Source organism: Bos indicus x Bos taurus, chromosome X (genome assembly GCF_003369695.1).
Source record: "Bos indicus x Bos taurus breed Angus x Brahman F1 hybrid chromosome X, Bos_hybrid_MaternalHap_v2.0, whole genome shotgun sequence".
In the NCBI taxonomy this organism is placed as follows: Eukaryota; Metazoa; Chordata; class Mammalia; order Artiodactyla; family Bovidae; genus Bos; species Bos indicus x Bos taurus.
Window position 1 is genome coordinate 85,030,542 of NC_040105.1, and position 25,131 is coordinate 85,055,672.

The 25,131-nt window shown below is 40.0% G+C and overlaps 1 protein-coding gene across 12 annotated transcripts in view; it reads right to left on the reverse strand.

The window, feature by feature from the left end:
- Window positions 1–25,131, reverse strand: part of PAK3 (p21 (RAC1) activated kinase 3) — a 429,164-nt gene that overhangs the window by 11,066 nt on the left and 392,967 nt on the right. For all 12 annotated transcript variants that reach the window (XM_027535201.1, XM_027535199.1, XM_027535196.1 and 9 more), the window contains 5 exons: window positions 18,147–18,195; window positions 17,721–17,833; window positions 15,972–16,089; window positions 14,426–14,525; window positions 13,341–13,537 (listed from right to left, as the gene is read on the reverse strand). In XM_027535201.1, the coding sequence (XP_027391002.1) occupies window positions 13,341–13,537; window positions 14,426–14,525; window positions 15,972–16,089; window positions 17,721–17,833; window positions 18,147–18,195 (577 nt within the window). The remainder of the gene's footprint in view (window positions 1–13,340; window positions 13,538–14,425; window positions 14,526–15,971; window positions 16,090–17,720; window positions 17,834–18,146; window positions 18,196–25,131) is intronic.

Consider the following 25,131-nt stretch of genomic DNA (forward strand, 5'->3'; position numbering starts at 1 on the left):
CAAGGGACTGCCTGGGAATCTGTGACCACAGAGTTAGGGAAACACACACACATCTGAACACACTGATATAAGTATAACCTCTGGAAGGCACAGTTGCAAAGGTGATTGTAATTTACTAACTGTTTATCTTGATTGGAGAATATGTGTGAGTAGACCAGGGATGAACAGGGGCTTCCCAGATGGCTTGGTGGGTAAAGAATCTGCTTGGAATGCAGGAGACACAGGAGACTCGAGTTCTATCTCTGGATCAGGAAGATCCCCTGGAGGCAGAAATGGCAACCCACTCCAGTATTCTTGCCTGGGAAATCCCATGGACAGAGGAGCCTGGTGGGCTACTGTCCATGAGGTCACAAACAGTCGGACATGATTGAAGCGAATAGGTATGAACAGGCTACATTATGGAATCAGAGAAGTAAAAGCAATCAGAAGATGGCAGTGCCTGGATGAGATGAGAAGTAACCCATGGGTCCCAAAGATGGAAGTATTGTGTTGGCCAAAAAGCTTGTTCGGATTTTTTCCATAACATCTTAACAAACTTTTTGACCAATCCAATACTTTTGTCCTGTGGCAGATGTACCCCTATAGATTTTAATTAGGTTTCCCATGAAAGTCTAGCTATAATAGAAAATATAAGAAAAGCTGACATTAGTAATCCTGTATCCTACTGTAAGTTGTATGTGTGTGTGTGTTGGAGAGAGAGTCATTCAGTCATGTCTGACTCTTTGTGACACCATGGACTGTAGCCAGCCATTCTCCTCTGTCCATGTTGCCATTTCCTTCTCCAGGGGAATCTTTCTGACCTAGGGATCCAACCCACATCTCCAGCATTGGAGGCAGATTCTTTACTGCCTGAGCTACTAGGGAAGCCTACTGTAACATATTAAGTTGCTAATATATCTCTGAGATCTTAGTTGAGGTCACTGAGAGAGATCAACTCATGGTGTGCTGACAGAATCAAGGGCCATAACTTTCAAGGCACAGAGCTGGATTCAAGACCATGGTTAATTCACAAAAGTAAACTCATCTTTCAAAGGCTTCTGAGCTCCTGACAGCCATAAAAAGCTGGCCATTCCTCATGCCTCCTCTAAGCAAATTATTCTAGAGTATTAAGTATGTATCAAGAATCATATTAGACACTGGAGATTCAAAGATGAATAATGTCCTACTTTCAAAGGTCATACAGTTTAGTGAAGAAGAGAGACTTATATATACCCACCATACAGTGAGATAAGAGCCAATCAGATGAACGTTGCAAGTGCCAAGTCAATACAAGGATGAAGCCATTGACACCATAGCTCAGAGAACACTTCACAGAGGAGCTTGACATTTGATCAGGGTCTTGAAGGATACACAGGAGTTTTCCTGCAGGTATTACCACCAAGGTTATGCCTGCCTATGCAACCAGACTCCTAACTATTATGAAGACACGCTCCCTCTTGAACTGGCTTGGACTTTGTAGCAAATTATCATCCCCTTTTCCCACCATGGCTCTGAATATTATTGCCAAAAACATTTCTATTAAAGTCTTTTCCCAGTCCTGTTTTCATCAGCTGGTGAGAACATCTCTCCTCCATTCCAGAGACCTCCACAGATGTACTTTAGAAAGGGTTAGGAAGGACCATTTCATCCAGTGGCTATCAACCTATAGCATGTATTGGAATCACCTAGAGGGGCTTGTTAAAAACAGATCAATCTGGAGAGGGGTCTGAGAATTAGCATTCTAACAAGTATCCTGTTGATGCTGAAACTGCTGGTTTTAGGACCACACTTTGAGAACTGGTTTATTCCACCCCATTAAGCAATGGGTTTAATGATTAATGCTCAGAGCACCTGTCCTCACAAGCCATCTTTGTTCTGTTACTAAAAGAAAATTGTTACTGCAAATGACATTTGCTGCCTCCTCCTAAAACTCTCTTATTTCAGCTGGTCACAATTTCTGCCAACCTCTGCATCCTTTGCTTGCTTTTTTTCTGTTCTGTAGCCAAACCCAATACTAAACAAACACATCTCTTTTCTCCCTTTCCACTCTCCCTAAGTCTGTGTACATGCCATACTGTTTCATTTTCTCACTTTTCGTCTCACCTTTCTTAGCTCAATACATTCTACTCCAAATAAAACTGCTTTTCACAAGTATATATATACATCTCTATTAAAGTCTTTCTCACCTCTCTTCAATTCATGTACGAAGAAAAAGATTGATAGGAAACACTCCAACATGTGAACAATGGTTCCTCCTGGGTGGCAGGATTATTAATGATGTAATCTTTGAAAACATTTTTTCAATTTTCCAAATTTTCTACAATGAATGTGACTGCTTTATTTTAAAAAATCCTCCAAAACATTATTTAAAAAATAAAATCTAAAAAGCTGTGCCATTCTGTTTACACAAAAATCCTCAGCTATTTTTCTTTGTCCTCCTAGGATTAAACCTGCTTTTCATGCAGTACCACCCCTTGAGGGAAACAAAAACCCAGACAATTTCTTTTTCAGCTATTGTTTTCATTTTAATTGCAACAGTACATATTTCCAACTAATTTCCATTGCAGAAATCCACACTTTCAGTTATATTACGGCAGAACTAGCCTTTGTGGACTGGCCTGAGAACTTACTCACTAGGCATAATGCTGCTTCTATGGGAAAATGCACTCAGTTCCAAATAATTAACTTTAAAAAGAACTTGCGTGTAAGCTGGGACCTATCTTTGTAAAAAATAAAACTGCTACTCACTGCCCTGCTAATGAGAGACAAAAGCAGTTGTGGGCAATACAACAATTACAGCAAAAAGCATTTTCCTCGCAAAGTCAAATCTTAGCTGAAGAAAGATTGAAGAAAATCAAACTAGGCACAAGTGACCACATTCTGGTTTTTATCTAAGTTAGTTGAAAGCTCAAAAGAAAATGGGCTGGCTCAGAAATTGCTGTTGTTTAGTCACTAAGTCCTGTCTGTCTCTTTGCAACCCCATGGACTGTAGTCCACCAGGCTCCTCTATCCATGGGATTTCCCAGGCAAGAGGCAAGAATACTGGAGTGGGTTGCCATTTCCTTCTCCAGAGGATCTTCCCGACTCAGGGATCGAACCCACGTCTCCTGATTGGCAGTGGATTCTTTACCCCTGAGCCACCTGGGAAGCCTGGCTCAATAATTAGACTAGACTTATTTCACTCACAAGGGCTTCCCTTGTGGCTCAGCTGGTAAAGAATCTGCCTGCAATGCAGGAGACCTGGGTTTGATCCCTGGGTTGGGAAGATCCCCTGGAGAAGGGAAAGGCTACCCACTCCAGTATTCTGGCCTGGAGAGTTCCATGGACTGTATAGTCATGGAGTTGCAAAGAGTCGGATGCGACTGAGCGACTTTCACTTTCACTATGCTTCCAAGCAAGGTTTAATTTGAACCAAGGGATCACTATAGCTGTTTGAAAACACTGGACATAATAAAGATTTTTTTGCATGACATAGATGGTCCTCCATGATTTGGCCTCTGCCTCCCTTTCTAGTCCTCCTCTGTTCTCATCTGAGAGCCCTGCTTCCCCCACTTTCACATACATACACATATTAGCCAAAGTTCACATACTATTCATGCCAATTAGTTCTTCATTCCTATAATAAGAAATGCTCTTTCATATCTGCCTCAAATGCTATTCCCTTCAGTGCCTGGTGAACTTCTACTTGCCTTTTAATTTCTATTTCAAATGGCACTTCCTTTGTAAAGTCTTCTCAATCTCTCCCAGATGGATATGGTGAACAACCACCTCGGTTTTCCAGGGACTGTCCTGAGTTTTACTACTGAAGGTTCTATGTCTCTCAGTGCCAAGCAAACTGGGGTGGCAGTCACCATGGAGACAGGGTTAGCCCTCCCCTCCTTTGAGCTACTATACCCCTTTGTTTATACATCTGTTTTCATGTTGTAGGGTGAATACCTGTTACTTGTTCACAGGTCTGTCTCCCTAGACTGTGAAGGTAGGAATTGTGTTACAAGCATCTCTGGATTTTGTGGATAGTGGCTCAAAACAGGTGATCAATAAATGTTTTTGTTGCTAAATGAAATGAAAACCAAAAGGTATAAATAAATCTCACTGAGATGGGAATATGACAGACTTTGCTATACGAAGTATTAAAGCTCAGAAGCTAAAGTGAATGAGTAAACATATAAGAAGATACATAGAGAATGACACCCTTTCTGAGTTGAATAGGCCTGAAATGCGGGAACTTCTGACTACCCAACTCTTCGGTGTGGGAGAAGGAAGAGAGTGCCATGAGCAATGTAGGTAAGGAGATACCATGAAAGGGAGGGAAAACTGGAGATTACCACAACATGGTAATTTGTTGTGGGCAAACCCAGAGAGCAAGTGAAGACAATTAGTTCTCTCTGGAACTGGAAACACAGAAACTTAGTCTTCTCTGACTGATCTTGAAGAGAGAAAGAGCTCTTAATTTTTCTTCTGCTACATTATTTAACAAAGTCTGTTTTATTCCTAAGGTGAGACAATATAGCCCCCATGACCTACTGACCTTATTTATAATATTAGGCAGACAACCTTTGGCCAAAAAATACTGCCTTTCTTCATTGTGATATACATATTACCTAGAAGTTTCTGGTGTTCTGGAATTCTTAATAACTTTACATCCCTTGTCAATAACAAACAAATGTTGCAGTTTTCTACAGATCCTGATGTGCAACTAAATTTACCTAAGTACTTAGATAGCATGACTTTACCCAGTTAGAGGAATAATTCAATTTACCTTACTGGCAATTTCTTCAGTTAAAAAAAGATCAAAGCAGTCATCTTAGAAGTTACCACATTTCTCCAAAGAGGTCCCCAAACAATGCATAGGTACCCAATACATTTTCATTAAGGCAGTTTTGCAACTGGACTAACCATTTAATTAAAAGGCTTCAGTTTGTGACTTCAGTTCATTTTAACAGTTTGTAAAGTTTAGGTTAGAAACAAACCAGGAGACTCATATGGAAATGTGTTAGTAACCCTGAGAGGCCCCAGCACTGATATAAAGACTCACTTTACAAAGAGGAGAGTGGTGGAACATTTCTTTCTAAGTTGAATATTTGGAACTCAAAATACATTTTCCCATGGAAATGGTGTTATACATGGTGAACAGGTTCCCAGACTAGCCCATAAAAATCTGTTTAACAAACAATGTAACAATAAGACCAAGAGGGCTATTCATCTATATCTTAATATCTGTATAAAGATTGTTTCATGGGAAATATTATTAGTTAGCATTTACTGAATGATTACTATTAGCTCACATGATTCATACAACAATCCCCTGAGTTATACTCAATTATGACCAATTGACAGATGAAGAAACTGAGGGCGGTAGGGTTAACATAATAACTTGCCCAACATTACACAATTAGCAATGAGGGTCAGTATCTGAATCCAGGAAGTGGGAGCCCAGAGTCCATACGCCTGACCACTTCACGGCACCACCTCACAGTGTTCCCACCCTCTGTGATAGTGGTTTTCGTAAGCAGAGGCAGACGAGGACTCTTCAAGAGATGAGACACACTGACGTAAGACCAGGTACAGAAATTTCATGGTCTAAAGGCATTGAGATCATACAGAGTCTGTTCTCTTATTACTGTGGAATTATGTTAGCGACCAATATCAAAAGATTTGAAAATAACCCACATATTTTCAAATGCAGTGTGACATTTACCAAGAGAGCTCTGTGACTTAGCTATTGAAAACCTCAATAAAGTTAGAAGACTGAAAAATCATGGAGGGTGACTCCAGAGAAGAAAGCATTTAAATGAGAAAATAATATCAAAATGAGAAATTAATATCAAAGATACTTTAAAAACTCCCATGTATTTGTAAATTAAATTTCCATTTTTAAATGAGGGCTATATCTAAGAAGCCATGGTCTTATGTCCCTGGATATGTTTCACAATCTCCTAGTTTATAGTCTATGGGAACTCGAATAGAATTTGTATCCTACTGTTGGGTGAAAATTGTATAAATCTTAATTATGTCAAATTGGTTCATAGTGCTTTTCGGGTCTACTATATTCTTCTACTTCTCTGTACATTCATTCTATTAATTTCTGAGAGTCTGATATTGAAACTTCAACTAAAAAAAAAAAAGAGATGAGACACACTGAGCATGTGTAACTCCACCTTTACCTTTAACAAAGGAAACGGACCCTTTTGAGGTCAATCGTTTTACAATTAAACTTGGAAATGGGGAACAAAAGGTCCAGTTAGGTTTCCTATTTTATTCGCCAGTATCTGTATATAATGTTGACTGTTCATAAGCAGTGTGTCTTCTGGTTGTTGCCTATAACCTACTTATGTCCCAATTCCTTTCAACTATCTTTGAGTGTTTTATGGGAGAGATTTGGCAACAAGTGACTTGACACCTTATGACTTAGAGATTACTTTTGACCTGGGATTTCAGAAGTTAAAGGCCAGAGTGTATTACTGCCTCTGATGTGTATATGGATTTCATTAAAGGCTCTGACATTTCTAAGACAAGAGTAAATGGGGCCAAATCTACAAAAAAGTTGTTATATTATAACTAATGTTGTATTCCCTATTTTGACTTATTCAACCCAACAGTTCAGTGTGATAACTGAATAAGCACTGTGCTCTAAATTTAGTTCCTGACTTGTCTTGTATAGTAGGTCTCATCTGTCACTAAATTATACATGGTGGGGGGCTCTGCTGTTATTGTTTAATCCTTAAAAAGTCATTAAAAATTGACCTATTACAGATCTATTCCCTTATTGGTTGATTGTAAAAGGTAATTAGGTACCACCGACAGATTAGGTGTTGAACTACCTTTAGAGTGCTCCTTTCAAGCATAAAAAACTGGCCATTGCCATAAAATAAAGACCATGCTCATTTTAATCTCTCAGGATTAATAGTGTTCATCAAGAAATGTGGAGCAGGCTATGTGTGCTCAAGGAGCCACCCTGGACAGCCCAGGAAGCACCCAAGCTTGAGAACCACAAGGGGTTTGGAAGTAGAGGAGGGATAGGCACAGAGATAGAAAAGCAGGAAAGCAAAATAGGGCAGGAGGTGGAGGAGAAAAGCTGTAAGAAACAGAGGTAGCAGAACACAGGGCAGGGACTAGGGCCAAGGGACCTGGGGAGAGAAGGTGGCTGGTGGAGTGACGAGGAAGAGAGATGAAGATAAAGGCTCCACAACTCAGGGAGGTCAAGGGAACCTGATCCTAGGATCCATTCTGCTATCTCCCCATTTCTCTGGTCCTTCTCCCATAAAACTTCTCAAAACATCATCTAACATGTGGTCTGTTGACTTCCTCATCTCCCATTTTCTCTTCAACCCACACCTAGTTTCTAGTTTCAAAGTACTGTTTACCATTATATGTTTATTCCTGTCTCATTTCAGAACACTGGAGCAGGAAGGTACTAAGTCCCTGATTCTTTATGGCTTTTCCAAATTTCCATGTTAGCATCAAAAACCAGCTGGACTGTGATATGATCTGTGAAACATGCATTACTGCTTATGTAAACTGGCTTCAACTTCTGTTTTATATGCAGTTCATCAGGTGAATAGCTCTGTACACAATAACATGCACATTTTTTCAGTACAACCCAGGGTAGAAAACGGGTCCCTGAAACAGCTTTATCACTGTTGTGTTCTTCCCTGGCTTCTTACCCAGCCCCACATGCAGCATGTTTCATTTGCATCACGATCGAGTGTCTTTCTTGGTAGGGAAATGGGGTTCTTTTCACTCTATGGAATACAGACTTAGTCAGGAGATAATCAGAGAGATGTCTCCAAACAGCTTTCTTTGTTTTTTTTTTCTTTCTTTTTTGGCTGTGCCACTCATCAAGTGGGATCTTAGTTCCCCAACAAAGGATCAAACCCACACTCGTTGCATTGGAAGCGTGAAGTCTTAAACACTGGACCACCAGGGAAGTCCCTCCACTCAAGCTGTCTGAAGATCATAACTCTGGAAGCCCTTCTACAGACAGTGCATACTCAAACCCAGGCTGTCCTGGCACTCATGGGAGGCTGTAGCATATATCTACAGCCTAGGAAAACAGAATCAGAGACAGAGACCCATGAGTTTCCCACTTGATTTAACTAAATCTCATGTGGAAGCCTGATATAGAAAACAAGTTAATGAGGGAACTATTTTGGTGGACTTGAGAACCACATGACCTCCCCATTGGGCCCCAAGGACCTCCATGGAATTCTAGGAGCCCATGGAATTCACAGAGTTCACGGGTAACTAATAATCTTGTGAAATTCCACTTGTTTGAAGCAAAACAAAATGAGGCCCAGCAAGAAGTAATCTATGCAAGATCATGGGGCTCCTGATGGGTAGACCTGGGAACAGAATTTACTCTTCAATTCACATGATAAAGGAATATCAGTCTTGGCCAACAGTAGGTCCCTGGTTACCACGTTTATAATCTCTCTTTGCCTCATCTTCACCTAGTCAGATTCTCAGACTTTTGTTTGCTGTGGAATCAGTTTCTCCTTTGGCTGTCTTCTGGATCATAAATCACTGGTTTGAACTGTCTGCTTCTGAATTACAATCTAAATGAGACTTGCAGCTTTCCTATGGCTAGGTCCCATTTTCCTATGCTAAATTCCTGACAACCAATGAGTCTTAAGAGCTATCTATCTTTTGACAGGCAATATTTTTCTGATTAAAAAGAGACTCTGTTACTTTTTCATAATAATTATTTTAGTTGCTGTTATCCCAACTCGCCCCTCCTTTTAGGCATAGGTTTGCCCTCAAAGTAGGCGGAGTGTCAACAAACCATCAATAAACCTTGCTCCAGCTCTTCCTGAAATACATTCAAAACAATATTGACAGAGTGCTAGCAAAGTACGCTTGCTTCTCTGGCACTCAGAAAGTTTATATTTGACTTTAATTCCATCAAACCCAGACATTCCAGTCCACAACACAGGTTCCAGTGGTTGGAGGGAGCTCAAAGCACTTTGGCCCTAAATTGCTGCTTTTTAGTGCTAGAGATTCTATTCTGCTTAATTCTCTTCTCTAGGCATACAAGCTAACCACAATTTCCCTAGTTCTATAGTAAAAAAGAAGAAACTAACACTTGTGCAGTGTTTCAAGTGTGGGGATGGGGGAGTAGGGAGCCTCTTCCTGTAGACAACAGGTCTCAGTTGGTACTTCTTCCCACCCTTCTCTCTGACCATACAGGTTATACGCTGCTAATTATGAGCAGTCAGACTGATGGCTTTATTATCATCAATACGTGTGATGTACACAACAGCTAGCAGGTGGTAATGATGGACTGCATTTGCAGCAGAAGCAAAATTGAAAAAGAAAATGGCATAGCAAGGAGGTATGTGCTGAACTAATGTCATTTCTTTTTTGATAGCGTGGCTGGAAACAGTAAATCAAAGAATGCCAGAATGTGCAAGGATTTTGACAAAGTGATTCATGATGTCCTTTTTAGATGAAAAGGAGAAATGTGGCCAGAATGAGAGCATGCTCTTTTCTGGTTGAACAACCAGGCTCAAAGAGGGCTGATGAAGAATGGTTTTTTCAGTTTAGACAGGGTTCTACAAAGGGCTAGCCACAGAGCTTTGTATTGATATTTGTTCTAGTCCTTGGTGTAGAAACCTGACCTTATCAGTTCTTGAAGCTTCACAGGGATTCCAATGTACAACCAAGGAGGAGAACCACTGGTATAAGATAGGTGGGTCCCATACTCTCTTAAACACTGTTTTTAGCCTTCAGATATCTCTTCTTGATACTGATAATTGTCTTCCAAAGATCCAGTGTTTGATATGGCTTCACAGATGCTTAAAGCAAGGGTAGAAAGAGAACACTTAAAGTTCATCTCAACTAGGATAAAGGTCTGGAAAGTTACACAGAAAAGGGGCTCCACCCACAGGGTCCAGTAGGATCCTCCACTGGATATCACTGAGATGTTTCACAAACACCAAAATCCCTCAAAACCCATTGACAAGAACAGCCCCATTATGTGGAATGCCAAGTTAATAAAGAGGCACTCTCTTAGTGCTGAGGAAAACAACAACAACAAACCAAAGATTTGTTTTATGGAAATGATTGTGCCTCCTTATTTAGAATCAGGTCATTATAATCATAGGTTTATAAAAAGATATCTTCAAACGAACACACAAGTTGGGGAGAGGAGCAGTATACCAACGTTTGATTTGCACATCCACAGAGAAAGTTTGAATTTGACTTCAGTCACTTTGGTGAACAGAAAGAACAAGGCACTTTATTATTGGAGGCTGCACCAAAAATGGCTGTGGGTCACAGAACAACACATTCAAGGCCAATTACGTTGAGTGCACAAACTTCAGGCAGTGAGGAACTTGTCTCCTCTCTGTCTCTGAAAGAGTACCAACCTTATAACATTGGCACAGTTAACAACTCTTTAACCTTTAAAAGGCATTTTATGAGCAAATTAGGTCAATTAGTACAGAGCAATTTACTTAAAAAAAAATCCCAACTACTTTAAAACTAGGGGGGGAACGTAGCTAATTCCTTGCATCAGTGATATGTTAACAGGCAATATTCCAAGAAGGCTTGCTCAGTTCCAACTGACACAACAGACACACACACAAAAGCCACAGCAAAATGCCAACAGCCTTCGAATGTATAGTCCCAGATTCCAACTTTAACCTCTGCTGCTCAGTGTAACCTGTTCATGGTAATTTATACTGAACCATGTAGGACCTTCCACTCTTCAAGGGGATGCTACTGTGGAAGGGAAGTGCTTGGGGGGAGTGGGGAATCCAATCTCCCCTCATGAATGGGTAAAAAGCATTCTAAGCATCTGTTCTGTTTCCTTTCTCACTTTTCTATTGATATATAAATCTCTTTCTCCCTCTCCTTACAATGAGCTAGACACTGTGCTAGGTGTTTACATGCATGATTTCATTTAGATTTCATACTAACTCTGCAAGACAGATATTGTCCCCAATTACACACAGGAAACAGGGCTTATAGAGGTTCTGGGTCATCTGCTGAAGGTCACAGAGCTGGCAGGTGGTGGAACCAGGACTTACCCAAATCTGCCTGACTCCATAGGCCAAATGTTTTTCATATTAACATGTTAGACTTCACTCTACCACTCTGTCTCACTTCCACTTCCTTCCTTTTGTTCATCTTCAAAGCTAAAGTGGTAGACTGGTGGTAGTCTCAGAAGGATGTTAAAGAAAGAAGGGCTAAGCCAGTTCTGCCATTTTCTATTTCTCCACACGCCCTGGTCACCAGAATTCAAGAAAACACAGGCTTCCAACAAGGTCATGGTATGCGTTTTTCTGTCCAACCTCTCCAGTGTTTCAGTGATTATATTTTTCAAATCCCAAATAAGGGCATATAGCCAGGGATACTGGATTTTATTTAAGAGAACAGGAGGACAACATATTCAAAATCAAAACTTAAAAAGTCCTTGTGGCGCCTGGCAAACAGATAGAGGGCTGCCTCCATACGGACTTGATTGAGTCACTGGAGGTTGATCACACATGGAGAATAATGAGCATAGTTACAGTAAATCCTTATCAGTGGAATTCAACAGGGTGGTCTTCCTGACGAATCTTTTTGTTATAGCCATAATGTAGGCTTCCTGAACCTGTGGCTTGTTAATCTACGAGCACTTATTTAGATACAAGGCTTCGGATCCTAAGAGACAAGCTGTTAATTATTAGCTCTAATCCCAGGCTAGAAGATGCCCATAAAGATTACAACTTGTTTCCTTCTTTCTAACAATTAACAGCCTTGCTGAAGAGCGATCAATTGTACTTGGGGAACTGAAGAAGGTAATAAATGCATTACTGAGGCCAACTGCTTTACAGAGCATTTATTTAATCCTTAAATTTTGCAAGCTGTAAATTACTCATTAGAAGACAGAAAGCAAAATAGCCATAATCTGTTTAGTGCCTCCAAACTCTGAAGATTTAGAGGAGGAAATCCATGGAAACAAGAGGCCTGGTGTGTTCTTTCACTGCTACTTCTTAAAGGGCAAAGGTGGTTAGACAATAAGGACAAGCCCATGTAATTATCCATAGGTCAGGGGTGGGTTTGATTAAGTTCATGGAGGACTGACCCACAAACAGTGGGAAAATGCTCCTCTTTTTCCACTCAGCCCTGCAGGCAGCTAATCACGGTGCAGGTCTCACTTCCAGATTGTTTCATGAGCCCAGAGCAATAGCCCATAGCATTCATTAGGGCATTCACTCCTATCTGTTATTTTATATTCAGTGCTAGGTCTAAGACAAGAGGCCAACTAGCAGAGAAGAATTAGGGAGGGGCAAAGGGGAGGCTGTCCCCCTCTCCATTCACAGGGAATGCAGCTCCCAATTAGAAACTGCTCCATTTCAAAATAACTAGATAATTAGTCTGTAAGTTTCTTTACATGTACAGAAAGCCACATATATTTGGCTTTCATATGGATTTTATAAGTTGAACGTGTAAACACTTAACCATGTACAGGAAATGATTTTTATATACTAATGGTAAAATTCAATTTTAGACTCTTAGTGGTAAGGAAGCCAACAATATGCAAGATGCCTTTGGCACTGGCACTCTGCATAGAATTTGAGACTAGAATTCGAATTGGTACATGTTTCCTTTTCTTAATAGTGTGATGCCCTTTATATATATAACACAGCTTCTGACTTACCTTTAGATTTTATTCAACAAAACAGCTCCTGGCTCACTTCTGCACTGAGCAACCATTTCTTTCATGTTCCTTTGCCTTTCTCTGAATGGGCGTTAGGCTCCAAAATGGAGCTTTTCTCCTTATAGAAGTAACCAGACCACATAAGGATCTAACCTCTGATTCTGCAGTAGCAAACTGAGTTACCCAACACAATTTCCATTCATTTTTAACTTGACAGTCTAATTAAGTTTGTGATTTTGCCAGGCTGGTACTGTGTCTATCTTGTGTTCCATTCAATACCCACCAAGCTGCTGTGGCTCAATAAATCTTTACTGATAATGAAAATCTAATTTAAAAAATTTCAGCTGTTCTGGAAATGCATTTATTTACTTTGCTAAAAGTAAGTGGCATGTGATAAAAATACTGTTTTCTTCCCACATCTTGCTTTTAAAAAAGCTATATATATTTTTGACAGCAGAAAATTATGCTACAGAATTTTAAAGACCCCTGACATTAGAAATAGTGTTATCAAAGCATTTGAAAAAGCTGTTGAGACATCTTAAGAGAAACATAAAATAAATAACTCACAGTAATTTTGAAAATTACAATTTGGAGCTTCTATGTCACTTGTCCCATTAAAGAGCCCATTCTGGCCACTTTTAGTGGAGACAAGAAATGACATTTGGCTTTTTTCCATTCCCCGGGGATAAAGGACTTGAGTTTTCTTTTTACTTACCCTGAGTGGATTTTCGTTAAGGTAAGGGGGTTCGCCTTCTACCATTTCAATCGCCATAATTCCCAGAGACCAGATATCAACTTTCGGACCATAGGCTTTTCGAGTCACTACCTCAGGTGCCATCCAATAGGGAGTTCCCACCATCGTGCTTCGTTTACTTTGCTCAGGGGTGATCTGGGCACAGAACCCAAAATCAGCTGCAGAGAACAAAAGTCAGTTAAAATCAGCTCAGTTTTATTTTTCTTTTACGAGAGGTCACTTTCAGATACGACCGTACCTTCCTTTAGACACTGAGCTTCTGCAACTGCCTCACTCATATCCTTTTGTTATCCGATCTCTCAGCTGCTCCAGATTTTAAACTAGTCTGAAGTAACTGCGTGATACCATTTTTACTAGACCTCAATCCTGGTTCCCTCCTCATACTGTTCCCTCTAACTTATAGAATCTTTTTCTTTTCTTTCTTTTTCTTTTTTTTTGATTTTTAATCTTAAGATTTTATGTTTTAGTATTATTTTTTACTATTATAATATAATTATGTATTACAGCTTAGGTATTTGTCATCCAGCAGATAGAAACCACTTAGATATTCTTAACTATTAACCCTCCCCAAATCTGGTCACAATCTACAGGAATACAATGTGAAAAAAATGCTTCACCTCAATCTGGCCTCTAAATGCCTTCAAACCCTCACTCTCAAGAGCCTTTTTCTTCTCAAGATAGACAGTTGCTGCTGCTGCTGCTGCTGCTGCTGCTGCTAAGTCGCTTCAGTCGTGTCCGACCTTGTGTGACCCCTGAGATGGCAGCCCACCAGGCTCCCCCATCCCTGGGATTGTCCAGGCAAGAACACTGGAGTGGGTTGCCATTTCCTTCTCCAATGCACGAAAGTGAAAAGTTAAAGTGAAGTTGCTCAGTCGTGTCCGACCCTGAGCGACCCGATAGACTGCAGCCTACCAGGCTCTTCCGTCCATGGGATTTTCCAGGCAAGAGTACTGGAGTGGGGCGCCATTGCTTTCTCCAAGATAGACAGTAAAAGAGCATAAATCCCCTGACACTCTCTCACATGCCATCTGAACCATAATACCTACTCAGTTTGACAGAGCCATCCATCCCAAGGAGAATATTGTCACTCTTTATGTCTCTGTGGATCACTTGGTTTGAGTGCAAGAAATCCAAAGCTTGGAGGCACTATTGTATCAGGAAGAAAAAAGTTCTAGTTATATCACAAAATTTTTTAAAAATGTGTTTCATTTCTAGATAAATTTTGGGCAAAGGTACACGCTTAAGTTGTCAGGTGAAATAAATGTTTCAAAGCCATTTTGAAATCATGTTACCATTTACATCAGTGATGCAACTTAGCATTATACATATGAAAGCTCCTGAATCAGACTTGGCCACAAAGAGTGATGGTGTGGTAAGTAGCACTACATTGTTAATACAATTGATTGAACCAATTACTATAATCATATTTGGATCTGCTTGTCTGGAGGATATGGATTCGGCTTGATCTGTTACAGATATGGTAAGCATCTGCATCTGGGATATGATTAGATTCAGAAGGTCTGGTGTGGGACCTAGAAATCTGCATTTAAAACAAGTGCCCCAGCTAGTTCTGATAGACAGCTAGCTAGCTTCGGGAACCGCTTCTAGGCTCTGAAGTAACTATAGGTACTAGTTTGGAAATGGCTTTGTGTTGTAATACTAAAAGATGGAACCACAGGCTAAAGGCTGAAGAATCCCCTGAATATTTTAAGTTTGATTTATTGTATGAATAGAAAATATATGAATTTGGTGGATATGTGTACATATTTGGGGAGGAAGAAATGGGAATGAGAGGACAGCAGAAGGAGGAAATTTAAGTGAATAATTTAAAATATAAAACAATGAAAGGCTAGCTGACGTTATTTGGCTTTGTTTTACTATCATTGATTTTCAAGTTTCAGTGGGTCAGAGTTCCTACTTGTGTCTATAGAAAACTTCAATGAATAGAGGGTAGAGGGTAATGTTCAAGATAAGACTCCAATGAGGAGTGGTTTTTTTTTTTTTTTAATATTGAGAAAATTAATATAACAAAATATCCTTAGTTTAGTTTGAAACTGGGGATATGTCACTGTTATTAGAAAACAGGCAGACACTCAGACCCACTGGAGGGGTCTGAGAGAGTTTCAAGATTGTACTGTGAAAGCAACTAGTTTCTGGACTGAGGGAGGACCTCGTGTAAACTGCCTTCCAGAAAATGATGGGGTTATAATGTGATCTGTATATGTACACGGCTTATATTGCATAGACAAAGCAAAATAACTATCATATAAAAATTCCCCCCAACCAGGAAGAAGTTCCATGTCAACATTACTGCCTTCCATATTCACCAAGACTCCACTAGGCAGGCTTAGATATTGTACCCTGTGAATGGTATAATAGAATTCAGAAAGATCCATCACAAAGCAACTAACATAAACAAGGAGCTGGGGAGAGAGGGTTAGGATTTAAATTGTTAGGATCTTCAATTGTTTTTTTAGTATAAAAGATGTGCTATTGATATTCTGATGTTATAAACATTCTAAATAATCAAAGATAAAAAAAAAACTGCCAATGTGAGTGTTCTCATCAGCCAAAAATGTTCTATTTTCTTACCTCTCTGCAGACAGCTGCTATCTGTCCTTCATCCATACAGGTCTCTGTGACCACATCAGTCAAAGAGCCACCAGCCAAGTATTCCATGACTACCCACAGTTCATCACCCACTAAGTAGCTACAACAAGAGAGGAAAAAGACATTGACTCAGGCCTAAGGAAGTGGAGACCCTTCTATATTTCCATTAAGAAGGCAATGTGCAATCAGTCTTTGTCTGCATTTGGTCATGTATCTAACAAGAGGAAAATATCAGTTATGCTTATGAGACACTTCCTTTATCTTAGAAGAGAATATGCATGGAAACTAAAGGATCATGAGATGAAAGTGCACCATGGAAGGAAGGAAAAGAGCAAGGAAGCCTTTGGTGACTGACTACTGTCAGTCATTCCACTATAAAAAGCTAATTTCAATTAACAGGATTGGTGAATAGCCCTTTTGGATCATTCAAGCCGTAGTGCTGACATCTTGGACTGAACTGCCCATGACACAATTTTATAGGATAATGTAAAAAGATTCAAATTGGCAATGGATTTACTGCACTTAAGTCTCAGTTCTGATAGAAGTCGGTCATCACATGCCCATTATCTTTAAGTAGGTATTGAGGAGCACAGCCTACATGATCAAATACAGGAAGGCAGGTCACAAGAGCAAATTCAAACCCCTGGGATCATCTGAAGGCATTTTAACAGTATGATCAGGTCTGTCTTTCCCCCTGTGTAGCAAGAGAGAGGCATTACAATGAATGGAATAATCCCAACAATCCTATCCTGCTCCCAGCTTGACATAAGTATGAAGCAAGACTTTCGATCCAGTGGTGTTCAAACTGCAGTACCCATAAGATTCACTTCAGAAAGTTTGTTCAAAAGGAAAATTCTCATTAAAATTCTCATTTCACAAAAATGAAATACCTCATTAGTTACAGAGAACCACCGAGAAATCTGCATTTTTTTACAAATGCAGTTTTTACAAAATTACAAAAGCAGAATAAAGTCACTCTGCTGCAGTTGCCTCCTAAATGACACTTTTTTTGGGCCCCTCTTTTGCCTCCTTTCTGTACCACTGGTCTACCTGGTACAAAACACATAAAGTGAGATCTTAAGCTCGTTGAGGTTGTAGACTTGGTCTTATTTCCTTTGTATCAACCCAGAGTACACAGCACAGTGGTGCCAAATAGAAACATCGAAATTGAATAAGATAGATGTTAAATCACAAGTAAAGAGTTAGTGCTGTTTTTAAACACCTATTAATAACCCAATGCTACCACGACTGACGAAAGAGACATTAATTATCTGGTCTAGGAAAAAGGTTTGAGATTAAAGTCTCAATCCCCTAGACCTCACTGTCAGTTCATCACAAAGCACCCATTAAAGCAGGGCCATTGTAGTCTGTCTTCTTTACTTAGATAGCCAGACACTGCACTGGCTCCAAACAAACACTTGATTAAATGTTTAAAACACCACAGCTCTCTACTATATGGGATAGTCTGTTTCGTGGCAATACAGAACCACAGTCTTCAAAAGAAAATTACACAAACTGCTCATGTTTAGAAGCAACACCATAAAATGTGTCTTCAAATGTTTAATGGGTAGACAAAGATAAGTGGGTACAAGTTTAGCAATATATTTGATACTGTTTTGTAGCATTTGAAAGATATTTGCAGAACGGATGCTAAATGAATAGATCCTAAATAATTGGCCATGAAAATTATATCCCATAAAGAAAACAAGTATATGATGAAACAAAACTTACCTATCTAAATAATTAACAATATTGGGGTTCTTATTTTCCCTCATGACCAGAATTTCATTAATAATTAATTCCTTTTTGGGCTGCTGTTGAAGGTTCATCTGCTTTATGGCCACCTGAATCATGATTAAAAGATAAGAATGAATTACCATCATTAGACTAAACACAAGCATCCATATTTTTCAGCAACAGAGTCAGACATACAAATTCTTTACCTTACTAGGATTTTTCTTAATGCCACAAACCCATGCTCCTTTTCTTTTGCCAATCATGAATTCATCATTCACAGCAGATATTTCGGATATCAATGAAGGAAACTTATGTCAACCCAGTGGTACCCATTTTGTCAGGCACAAATGCCATCAAAGAAGAATTCTGATCAATACGAATAAAGGAAAGTAAAAGCTAGAAATGAATGTTAATGCTTACCTCTTGTCCTGTGGCAATGTCCAGCGCTGTATAAACAGTACCTGAGGCCCTGTGAAGGCAAAAATTATCAAATGAACAAGCAATTGAAGTGTTATTAGTATATTTTATTTGGAATAATATGTAACTATTTTCAGGAGAGGGAAATCAGAAAACTCAAGATTAAAGGATGAAGTACAAAAGGAACAATCATTTTGTATAGTAACTGCTTCCCAAACTATCATCAAGTATCTCTATTGGTGGGTCAGAAACTCTAATCAGATGTTATGTGTGCCATGGAACTAGGCAGTTATGAACTGAGCAAAATGGCCTTATTCCTTCTAGGAAACTCCTGGAATATTTTGAATACTCCTTGGATGCTGCAAGGAGATCCCACCAGTCCATTCTGAAGGAGATCAGCCCTGGGATTTCTTTGGAAGGAATGATGCTAAAGCTGAAACTCCAGTACTTTGGCTACCTCATGCGAAGAGTTGACTCATTGGAAAAGACTCTGATGCTGGGAGGGATTGGGGGCAGGAGGAGAAGGGGATGACAGAGGATGAGATGGCTGGATGGCATCACTGACTTGATGGACGTGAGTCTGAGTGAACTCCGGGAGTTGGTGATGGACAGGGAGGCCTGGCGTGCTGCGATTCATGGGGTCACAAAGAGTCGGACATGACTGAGTGACTGAACTGAACTGAACTGGACGTTGCATAACCAATACTGCAGTCTTCGATTGAATACTTTAGGAAAGATTATATCATCTTTTGCTTCAGTTCAGTTTAGTCGCTCAGTCGTGTCTGACTCTTTGCGACCCCATGAATCGCAGCACGCCAGGCCTCCCTGTCCATCACCAACTCCCGGAGTTCACCCAAACTCATGTGCATCGAGTCAGTGATGCCATCCAGCCATCTCATCCTCTGTCGTCCCCTTCTCCTCCTGCCCCCAATCCCTCCCAGCATCAGGGTTTTGTCTTTTGCTTAGACAACTGTAAATTAATCTTTGCTTTTAACATATGGACAGACTGGTTTTTTTTATATATTTCTAATTCTTAAGAATATCTTCATCTAACAAATCAATTATTCCCAGCACTGTAATTACCTATATTATCAATATACAGAGGAATAACAATGTGGCTTTACTCTTAAGCCTTTTTTTCTTTTTGTTAAACTTCTCAATAGCTTCTACTCTTAGGTTTCACTCCAGCCCACTATCTTTTAAAGTCTATCATTCCTTAAGTCTTGGTAGTACTTATGCTTCTATTCTAACTTCCGCTATAGGATGACCTTGCTTTGAAAATAGAAATTGTCTAGTAAAGCTGTATGCAAGGGAACTTTCTGTGAAACACACATGCATTCTGAACCACCTCCCTACTGCCATCCCCAGGAAAAAAGAAAAGCTTAGTTAATTTCATTGACATGTCTGTGGTGAATAAAGGAATGAGGATAGAGGTCCGTTTCTGTGATTCAGCAGGCACTATAATGCTGCAATTTTATGATTTAAACTCTCTGGTAACTGCTGTTTCTCCTCTGCTTTCTGGTTATCTCCCTGGCTGTTTTGGTTTCTGACTCTAGGAATTCTTTCCTTATGTTATCTATTTCCTTGTTTTCCTCTCCCTTCTTCTCCCTGGATAAGCCAAATTATTTCTAACAGGCATAGGAAGTTTACATTACCTATTCCTAGGGAATAAAATAGGTAGTGTAGTAGAAGGAATATTTGCTAACAGAGATCTGAGTTTTACTATCTGCCCTAACAACAAACTATACGATCTTAGGCTAGTCATTTCCCCTTTCTGAATTTGTCTCCTCACTCAGCAAATGGTGATCACAATAACAGTGAACGTATAATACATCGAACATGTTGTGTTCTACACTAAGAATTTGATATAAATTATCTTGTGCAATCCTTATCATGTTTCTGTAAGGCAAGTGCTTTTACCCCCATGTTACAGATGAAAAGCCTGAGGCTGGGAGAGGTTAAGTAACCTGCCCAAGGTTATACAGTTTACAGTCCAAGGCCATCTGACTCCCTGACCTATAAAATACAGGAAAGGGGCTATCTCATTAAAGGTTCTTTTATTCCATGATCTGCAGCAGCAGCAGAATCCAAGGACTCCACTGCCCTCCTTACTCGGTGAGGGTATTTAAATAGCCATTGGAATGAGACTGAAAAAGCACACTTGACTAATAGATTCTACCTAAATTTGGTTATTTCAGACATTCCTTAGGATCGAGGGTTTTATTAAATCTGTCTCAATTTCATGTTTGAGTCACTGGGTGCAGAGCAGATAGTTGGTGCTCAAGAAGTATTTGTTTAATGAACAAATTAATAAAAGTCTTTTCAAGCAAAGATTTAATTGCAATAAAACTGTTCCTTTCTGTGAAGGAAATATTTCTTCTGTTTAAATCTTTGGAAAACACTTGTTTGTTGGAATCAGCTATCAGACATTCCCAATTTCAGGGGCCAGTTTGTGATTTGTCCTTCTGAACTCAGAAATTCCTGGGTTCAAAGGAATAGATCATTTCAACCTGGCGTGTATTTCAGCTGCATAAGGCCCGAGCAATTACTTAAATCTATTTGCAGACTGATTGAAACATTCCTTTACTTGGTTTATTCCTATATCCTTAGGCAACTTGCACAGCTCCTTCAGAGGCAAAAAAAAGTGATGATGTCTGCAAAATGAGCATCTATCTCATAGCGCTACCGAGAATAGAATGGCACAATCTATAAAAGCATTTAGCTCTGTGCCCAGATCAGAGGTGACACTGAATTGGTAACTGCTATGCTTTTGTTTCTACTTTATATTGGAGTATAGTTGATTTACAATGTTGTGTTAGTTTCAGGTGTACAGCAAAGTGCATCAGTTATACATATACAAATATCTACTCTTTTTCAGATTCTTTCCCCATATAGGTTATTACAGAATACTAAGTAGAGTTCCCTGAGTTGGGTCCTTGTTGATTATCTGTTTTTATATACAGTACTATGTATATGTTAATTCCAAACTTCTAAAGGTGGGGGATGGTAGCTGTTATTATTATCATTTATTGCTGCTATTGCTGTTATTGGCTTTATTCATTGAGTCATTACTTAGACCTTCCCGATCTCTCAGCCAAAGCACCCTTGCTAGTGTCTGCCCCTAAATTCAGAAAGGACAAAGGTGACCTATTTGAACACTTTTTGGAGCTTTCTCACCTGTGTTTTTCTCCCTTAGCAAAGTGGTTTTGCCTTTTTCCTTAAGTTTGGAACATCTGTAAAACGAAGCCTCATGGATAAACCCTCAATATAAAATGGGAAGGTTAATCTATAAATGGGAGGGTTAAACTGCTCAAGTTAAACTAAAGGAGGCTATGTGACATAGGGGGCTGAACCCAGTGCTCTGTGACAACCTAGAGGGGTGGGATCGGGAGGGGGGTGGGAGGGGGGCTCAGGAGGGAAGGGCCGTATGTATGGCTGGTTCATGTTGATGTATGGCAGGAACCAACACAATATTGTAAAGCAATTATTCTCCAATAAAAAGCTAGGGAGAGAGGCCACAAATTCTTGTCCAAGTAGCCTTCCCCTATTCACCGCTCTGCCCTCACCCCCAAGTCCATTTCCACTATCCTAGGAGCTAAAATTGCGATTGATTTAGAATACAAGGGAGATTAGTCATTAGCATCTCCCAGAGCTTTATCATTCAAATCCTTGACCTTTGTATTTCCTACCTCCCACAGGATTTCATTGTCTTAAAATTGTTAAGACCTACAAGACTTTTTAGAACTAACACCCAAAGAAGATGTCCTTTTCATTATAGGGGACTGGAGTGCAAAAGTAGGAAGTCAAGAAACACCTGGAGTAACAGGCAAATTTGGCCTTGGAATATGGAATGAAGTAGGGCAAAGACTAATAGAGTTTTGCCAAGAAAATGCACTGGTCACAGCAAACACCCTCTTCTAACAACACAAGAGAAGACTCTACACATGTACATCACAAGATGGTCAAAACCGAAATCAGATTGATTATATTCTTTGCAGCCAAAGATGGAGAAGCTCTATACAGTCAACAAAAACAAGACCAGGAGCTGACTGTGGCTCAGATCATGAACTCCTTATTACAAATTCAGACTGAAATTGAAGAAAGTAGGGAAAACCACTAGATCATTCAGGTATGACCTAAATCAAATCCCTTATGATTATACAGTGGAAGTGAGAAATAGATTTAAGGGCCTAGATCTGATAGATAGAGTGCCTGACGAACTATGAAATGAGGTTCATGACATTGTACAGGAGACAGAGATCAAGACCATCTCCATGGAAAAGAACTGCAAAAAAGCAAAATGGCTGTCTGGGGAGGACTTACAAATAGCTGTGAAAAGAAGAGAAGTGACAAGCAAAGGAGAAAAGGAAAGATATAAGCATCTGAATGCAGAGTTCCAAAGAATAGCAAGAAGAGATAAGAAAGCCTTCTTCAGCGATCAATGCAAAGAAATAGAGGAAAACAACAGAATGGGAAAGACTAGAGATCTCTTCAAGAAAATTAGAGATATCAAGGGAACATTTCATGCAAAGATGGGCTCCTTAAAGGACAGAAATGGTATGGACCTAACAGAAGCAGAAGATATTAAGAAGAGATGGCAAGAATACACAGAAGAACTGTACAAAAAAGATCTTCACGACCAAGATAATCACGATGATGTGATCACTGACCTAGAGCCAGACATCCTGGAATGTGAAGTCAAGTGGGCCTTAGAAAGCATCACTATGAACAAAGCTAGTAGAGGTGATGGAATTCCAGTTGAGCTATTTCAAATCCTGAAAGATGATGCTGTGAAAGTGCTGCACTCAATATGCCAGCAAATTTGGAAAACTCAGCAGTGGCCACAGGACTGGAAAAGATCAGTTTTCATTCCAATCCAAAGAAAGGCAATGCCAAAGAAGGCTCAAACTACCGCACAATTGCACTCATCTCACATACTAGTAAAGTAATGCTCAAAATTCTCCAAGCCAGGCTTCAGCAATACATGAACCGTGAACTTCCTGATGTTCAAGCTGGTTTTAGAAAAGGCAGAGGAACCAGAGATCAAATTGCCAACATCCGCTGGATCGTGGAAAAAGCAAGAGAGTTCCAGAAAAACATTTATTTCTGCTTTTTTGACTATGCCAAAGCCTTTGACTGTGTGGATCACAATAAACTGTGGAAAATTCTTCAAGAGATGGGAATACCAGACCCCCTGAACTGCCTCTTGAGAAATTTGTATGCAGGTCAGGAAGCAACAGTTAGAACTAGACATGGAACAACAGACTGGTTCCAAATAGGAAAAGGAGTACGTCAAGGCTGTATATTATCACCCTGCTTATTTAACTAATATGCAGAGTACATCATGAAGAACGCTGGACTGGAAGAAACACAAGCTGGAATCAAGATTGCCGGGAGAAATATCAATAACCTCAGATATGCAGATGACACGATCCTTATGTCAGAAAGTGAAGAGTAGGAACTAAAAAGCCTCTTGATGAAAGTGAAAGTGGAGAGTGAAAAAGTTGGCGTAAAGCTCAACATTCAGAAAACGAAGATCATGGCATCCCGTCCCATCACTTCATGGGAAATAGATGGGGAAACAGTGTCAGACTTTATTTTTTTGGGCTCCAAAATAACTGCAGATGATGACTGCAGCCATGAAATTAAGACACTTACTCCTTGGAAGGAAAGTTATGACCAACCTAGATAGCATATTCAAAAGCAGAGACATTACTTTGCCAACAAAGGTCCGTCTGGTCAAGGCTATGGTTTTTCCTGTGGTCATGTATGGATGTGAGAGTTGGACTGTGAAGAAGGCTGAGCGCCGAAGAATTGATGCTTTTGAACTGTGATGCCTGAGAAGACTCTTGAGAGTCCCTTGGACTGCAAGGAGATCCAACCAGTCCATTCTGAAGGAGATCAGCCCTGGGATTTCTTTGGAGGGAATGATGCTAAGGCTGAAACTCCAGTACTTTGGCCACCTCATGCAAAGAGTTGACTCATTGGAAAAGACTCTGATGCTGGGAGGGATTGGGGGCAGGAAGAGAAGGGGACGACAGAGGATGAGATGGCTGGATGGCATCACTGACTCGATGGACGTGAGTCTGAGTGAACTCAGGGAGTTGGTGATGGACACGGAGGCCTGGCATGCTGTGAATAATGGGGTCGCAAAGAGTCGGACACGACTGAGCAACTGAACTGAACTGAACTGAAAATTGTAAAGAGTACTAACCCTGCAAGCCTAATAGCCAGGGTTTTATGGTATTCTGTCGTATAGCATTGCCACAAATCCCTACTCCACAGAAGTTTAAAGACCCTGAAACTCTAGAATGTAATTTATTAACTCAAAGATGAACTTTTCCCTCTTTTCCCCTCCTCCCACCTTATTGCATATATGCCACTGTCTGGGGGCAGCCATTTTCTCCTTCCCTCCAACTGTGTTCCCAGTCTTAAAATGGGGTTAGCCTCCTCTACCCAACTTCTCACCTCTCTAGGCCCACACCAAACATGTTGCTAGGTATTCAGAATTCATTGCTCTTACCAATAAGTTATTGATTGGCCCAACATTCAACCTTTGTAGAATTCTCAACACAAATGCACAAACTCAGGTAATAATCTAAAGAATAAAGATTGGGGCCCTGTCTCCAGCTACATTTCAGCACTCCTAGTACTTCTCCACCCTTCAGTTCTGATGCCTTTCCATATTTCAGCAACTTAAGATTCAACTGTTAAATGTGAATCTCTCTCTTTCTCTTATTCACCTACTAGAGCACTGTCTCTGTTCACTGATGGGTTAAGGACAGTAGGCCTCATCTCCATCAACTCAAACCTTCTGGGGTTCAAATCCTCCACACAATTCCTAGTTGTGTGATACTGGGTAAATCATGTAATCTCTTTGTGGCTCAGGATTAAAGGAAGATTAAAATGCACAGTGTTTAAAACCAGTTCTGGCATATAGTATTAATAATTGCCCAATAAATAACAACATCAGTAATAATGATAATCA